Genomic DNA, 5,946 nt, shown 5'->3' on the forward strand with positions numbered 1-5,946 from the left:
TAGTATCTGCTACAGGCTGATATATTGTAAGAGAATTCATGTGTTAATCAAACCAAATATACTCTTGTGAGCATAACACTTCTGAATGGACAGAATCCTTGCAGCAACCTTCTTGCCTAGACAGGGGAGTGCCAGCTGGGATGTCCATGCACACGGGAGAATGAGAACACTCCCCGGGAGATATGAAGGCATGAATAGTTTAAGGGAGACAGTTTCCTGGTTCCCCACGCCTATAAGTACCCTTTCTTAAAACTGATTTGCTTCCAAATTGATTTTACAGGTTACTTTTTACTTCTTGGATTTCAGCAAAATTGAAGGAGGGGGTAATCTGGTTACAAGATAATAGATGAAAAGGGTTTTTTTTGATACGTTTCCTGCATTCTCTTCTTATTTATGTAAACAAGGTTTCTTACTGCTTATGTCTATAAAGGTGAAAAAAAAAAGATATGGAATTGATGGTAAATCCCACCTTATTATAGCAAGAGGGAATATTCAGGTATAGGTGTATGAACTAATTGAGGAGAACAAGAAGTTAGTTCTATCCATTTCTTTAGGAATGCATTTCTAATAAAATTGTGCTTTCCATGTGTATTAACATTCTTGTCAGTAGTTATTAATGTTGTTTAGATCAGTTATGTGCATTAGTAATTATAACTCAAACCAGAAGAAAATCAAATACTTTTAAGCCTTATGGCCATAGGAAAAAAATTTTTAAATCACTTTATACATATTTTGTTACAGAGAAATATAATAGGCAGATTAATAAAAGCCTCTTACGCATGAAAACATAACATGGTGAGAAAATTCTGTGGGGAAGTGGAATGGAAATACGAGTTTAAGGAGAAAAGAGAACAATGCAGCCTTTTTTACTTTTTTGTTCATGTATTTTTGATGCATGAAGGCGGTTTTCAACCTGGTGAGGCTTTTAGATTTCATTAGATACATTTAAATGACTGATATATGTTTTAATTAAAAATTTTAATAATTCCAATATGCCTGAAGTATAGCCTTTGCAATTAATTAAAATTCTAATGAAAAATTTAAATATCAATGTAAAATGTGTGAAAAACAGAATTTAAAAATCCTCTTAGTAGCTATATACACAAAAATGTTTAATGACATTGCTCTATACATTGTTTTCTAGTCCTAAGGGTTGTTGAACCTACAACAAGTCTCTTTGTGGTTCTGGGTCTGTGATAAAAGGTCCTCCTTCAGTGTTAGGGCGAGAATAATGGTGATACAAGTAGAGGCACCTGGTCCGCTGGGTGGAAATGTCCATCAGAAGACAACTGGTATTTTTCAACTCTTGGTGCGTGTGTGGCCCAATGACTAGCAAAACATACAGTGTTAATGGACCTAAGGACATATGTTTAGCCATTTTGCTTTTCTTTCGTCCATGGCCTTGAGATTTACCTCAGGGCCAGCTAGCCATATTGTGACAACCCATATAGGATAGTCACAAAATTGGTGAGAAAGATGCTGGCTGAGGAACTGTGGATGAGTATATATAGGTGTCTTTACATATCTTCACCATTATTAGAAATATTATTCAGAGATTTTATTCTATGATAAAGAGCTGATGATGCCATCCTTGTTAATGAAGGAATGTGCATTATTGAATTCCAGGTGGGCAGTGAGGTCAGTCAAGCATTTTTATACAGAGAATGGAACCATATGAACAAGACATAGCAGATGTGAGCGTTGCACACAGGTTTTGATTCTGAAGGAGAAGAATGAAGACACACGTAGCTGGAAAACACTGTTATGAGGTAGCAAGTATAAATTTATTGTAGAATTTTATCCATATAAGGAGTTTCAGTTTGACTGTGATTTGCAATCGTTGGGAGCCTTTTAAAGCCCTCTTTTATGGTACAGGAATAAGCCATAATTAGGATAAAAAAGACCCATCGATTCAATAATGATCTGATTTACTACTTTATTATCTGGGATGTGATATAATGAGGAGATAGACCGTAGTGGGCTTTCCCGCTTTTGTTGTGAATTAGTCTTCCTTTAATCCTTTGGCTCATCTTCCAGGCACTTTTAAATCCAGAGAACACTTACTCTACCCAGTCATTATGTTTAACATGCCATCTTATGGTTTGAGCACCTGCTCCAAGAAATCTAGTCACTGTGAATATTTGCGCATGAGAAAGAATGTGGATATGTTCATTCTTTTAAACATTTTTCTTCGATTATATTTAGTCTATGAGAAAGAAACCAGACTCATAAATTTGTATTCTCCTGATTTAGTATTCAGATCGTCTCCATGTCTGTTACAAAAGCACCACAAGCGATTATTTACAGATTGTGTTGTTGTTGCAGGTTTTGAAAAGGACTATAGGGAATAATTCAAATTACAAATGTTTTCACTGTGCTGTTCTTCTTATTTTTTCTTTTGCCATTGATTGACTGCTTTTCATGTTATAAATATATTAACATTCTGATAAATAATTACTGATATTGTTTTGATCAGTTGTGTCTATTGGCGATGATAGCTCAAATAAGAAGAAAGGTGAAACTGTGAGAAACCTATATGGATATAGTATCTTTTTTCTCTTTCATCATGGATTGCTCTGAGGACTGCTTGTGCAGACGAAAGTCCAGATGTCACGTGAATGATTTTAGTGACTCAAGTGACTGGATTCAGTCATGCATTGGACACTGTAGGGAGAAACCCATGATAAAACATTTTAGATGGAATCAAAGACTGGTCTGGCATTGCTTCTTACTGGCCCAGGCTCTCTGAGTAATTGCCTGCTATCTTTGTTGAAGCATTGAGCGGCTTTAGCAACAGGTAGAGGAATTCACGCAGCGGTCCCAGCGAGCTTTAGTGTCAGGGCTGGAGGAAGGTCCAGGGAACCTTCCTGTCCTGTGTAATAGTTCCTGAATTTGTTAGCATGTGGTTTTGTGAAAATCTTTCCACTTCCCTGCCCTTAATGTTGCGTTAGGTTTTGGGAGCTTTAAGAGTCATCTTCCTCTGTGAGGGGCCTGTACCCTCATTGTCTTTGCTTCCCTTTCCCCTTTTCTTCTCTTACACATCTTCACAGGGTCAAATAAAACCTGTGAATTTCTGAGCCATCGCGGTGTCCCTGCACTCAAGAAAGGAGTCATCAATAGCTAAGGCTCTCCCTTAGATAGGGGGTACCATTTTCGTATCCTTGTTTTATAAGCCAAAGGCAGCTTAGGATGTCTCATAATAGTCACAGACGTGGTAAAATATCTTCGACCAAGTCAAGTCACCACTCATCATCCCTGACTCCATGGTTGTTAGCCACTGGTTTTCTGACCAAAAAATAAAAGACCTGGAAGCCTGACCAAGAAGTAAATAACGAGATGTTTTCTATTCTCTGATATCCTTCTACTTTACCTTCTCACCACCTTTTTCCTGTGTTTGTGAAAATCAAGTGATATAACCAAAATGACCTGGTCATTTATGGAATTTTCAGTGTTGTGGATTTTGTTATGAATATTCAGGGCTGATTTCTGTGTATTGTGAGGCTTTCACCAACCTTGCCTGGCAGGACTACCTGGCTTCAGCCCACCTGGAGATACCACAACTTCTATAATGTCTAGTTTCTTACAAATTGATGCATTGGCCATCCCCTTCCATGCCCTGGTGTCCTTGTGATGGCTTGGTTATGATGATGTCTAGATCTGTCANCAGTGTCACTGGCCCTCATATGTGGGATCCGAACCAGGGCCCTCTGGCATCCCAAGCCAGCTCTTAACCAACGTGCCACTCGGCCGGCCCTATCCTATCTTATATTAAGGATTGACCACATCATTCCACTTCCTCCCATGGCCTTGTGGCCACAGCACCTCTGACCCTACTGATCCCATCTTTCCGTTTTGCAGATTGCCTTGCTTACATCAATGTTTTGTCCCAGTGGCCACAGCAGGCCCAGATCCTGTCATCATCATGTTTTGGCCTGTTCTTCCTCCTGAGTCTCAGGGATACATTTGCTGTCCGTGGTCCCCCTGTTGTCTTGGCAGAGAAGGGAGAGGTGATTCTCCTTCCCAAATGGAAATGGCTCAAATTGACAGGGCTTGTTGACTCTAAGCAGTGAAGCGAGGAGTCAACACAGTTTGAGCTGAAAAAATGAAGATAAGTTGGAGCTATTAAAATAGAACAGTTTTTTGTTTTTTGTTTTTCTTGGAAGAGAATAGTGACCTTTTCATTGTCTCTACAAATGGGAGGCAGCAATTGTGTGAGTAATCTGCAACAATGGCAAAGCATTGAACATCCAGATTGAGTTAATGAGATTTGGGAGTGAGCCTCCCAATCAGTGTTTCTAATTATAGTGTGCTTTTAAAAAGTTTAATCTACCATGGCATAAATGTGTGCAAGAATAATGAGATGTAGCATAAAGTGCTTTGTGAACTTGAAAGTCTCTCAGATATAAGTTTTCATTTAAGGCTTTGAAACCATAGTTTCAAGGAAACAACTTTCCTTTATTTTTATTTGAAGAAGATAGTATTGTAGTCAGTTGTAACTAGGCTAAATTGGCATTCTGGTTCAGATTAGGAATTTAACTATTCATTCTGTGTCTCTATAGGGAAATGTATCTATAGGGAAAAAAAGGGAAGAGTTTTAACCTTCCCCGGGGAAGTCTCTAGGCTATCAATGGAAGGATTTTTAAGTATGAATGATTTGCATACAGAGAACTGAGAATTGACTGCTTTATAATTATAGACATTTCTGAGGAAAAAAGAAACTAACAGTGAAGTTATATACAACGCAGATTCTCATGTTGTACACATTTATTTTTAACTTTGTGATTTTCCTTTTGCAGAAACGCTGGGTAGTGTGGATACTATTGTCAAGATCCCTCCACACTTGCTGAGGTAAGGAGACTGGAGTTGCATAATATAGTGGAAGTAAAAAATGCCCACCATGTTTTCCTGAAAGCCCAGATAATCTCATTGGTTTATAGCGTGATACTCACTGACTGTCGGCTTTTTGGCATCCATGAACTGGGGTATTTCATGAGGTTGGCATAATGGGAACTCGATTGCACTGGTTTCTACCTGCCTGTGGAGTGAGTGGTCCATGAGCTACAGGAACCCACTGTGGAGGTCAGGGGTGAAAGGATAATGGTCAAGGAGAGAAATGACTATAACCTAAGAGAGGATATGGACATTGGACAGTGTCTTCTGCTGCAGGTAGACAATGGTGCCCCTCTGAGAGGCTGCAGCCCTCCACCGTGTGGGGTGGATTCAAGCTCCCACGGGCCCCTCGGCTGGACACCATCACACACGCTCTGTAGCCTCCTGCAGCAGCCCTGAGACAGTGAATGAACCTATTTCCCCACCTTCCTCACTTCCATCATCCTTTTATTCCTTCCATGATGAGAGAAATACATGCCCTTGGTAGAAAATTTGGAAAGAACAAATAAGAAAGTAGTCCATAATTATATCACCTAAGGAAAACCACTAAAAACAGTTAATAGATTTTCTTAACAGGCTTTTTTTTTTCCACACACACATATATTTATAAATTAATGTGAAATTTTATTTACAAGTTTGTTTCCTGCTTGTTTTTGTAATAAGCACCATATGAAGAACAGTTTCTAATGTCAATATATGCTCTTCAAATTAAAATATTGCATGTTCTTCCCTTATATGGCTGCTGTAACATAATTTGTGTAACAGCTTTTTTATTATTAGACATTTGGATTGTTTCCAGAGGCTCTTTGAGATTATTAAAAATACTGAATTTACAGTCTTTCGTTGGATGTAATTTCTATACTGTCAAGACACTATGATTTATTAGGTATTTTCTCTCTTTTCAAGTAGATTGAACAAGAATTATGTTTTGGTCTTTTTAAAACATTTACTACTTCTCGTATAGTATCTGCTACAGGCTGATATATTGTAAGAGAATTCATGTGTTAATCAAACCAAATATACTCTTGTGAGCATAACACTTCTGAATGGACAGAA

At 38.3% G+C, this 5,946-nt stretch overlaps 1 protein-coding gene across 1 annotated transcript in view; it reads left to right on the top strand.

Moving 5' to 3' along the window:
- ARFGEF3 (ARFGEF family member 3) overlaps positions 1–5,946 on the top strand; it is a 183,080-nt gene that overhangs the window by 8,147 nt on the left and 168,987 nt on the right. The window contains exon 2 of the mRNA XM_019648090.1: positions 4,797–4,848. Coding sequence (XP_019503635.1) covers positions 4,797–4,848 — 52 coding nt within the window. The remainder of the gene's footprint in view (positions 1–4,796; positions 4,849–5,946) is intronic.

Source organism: Hipposideros armiger, unplaced genomic scaffold (assembly GCF_001890085.2).
Source record: "Hipposideros armiger isolate ML-2016 unplaced genomic scaffold, ASM189008v1 scaffold_120, whole genome shotgun sequence".
Lineage (NCBI taxonomy): Eukaryota > Metazoa > Chordata > Mammalia > Chiroptera > Hipposideridae > Hipposideros > Hipposideros armiger.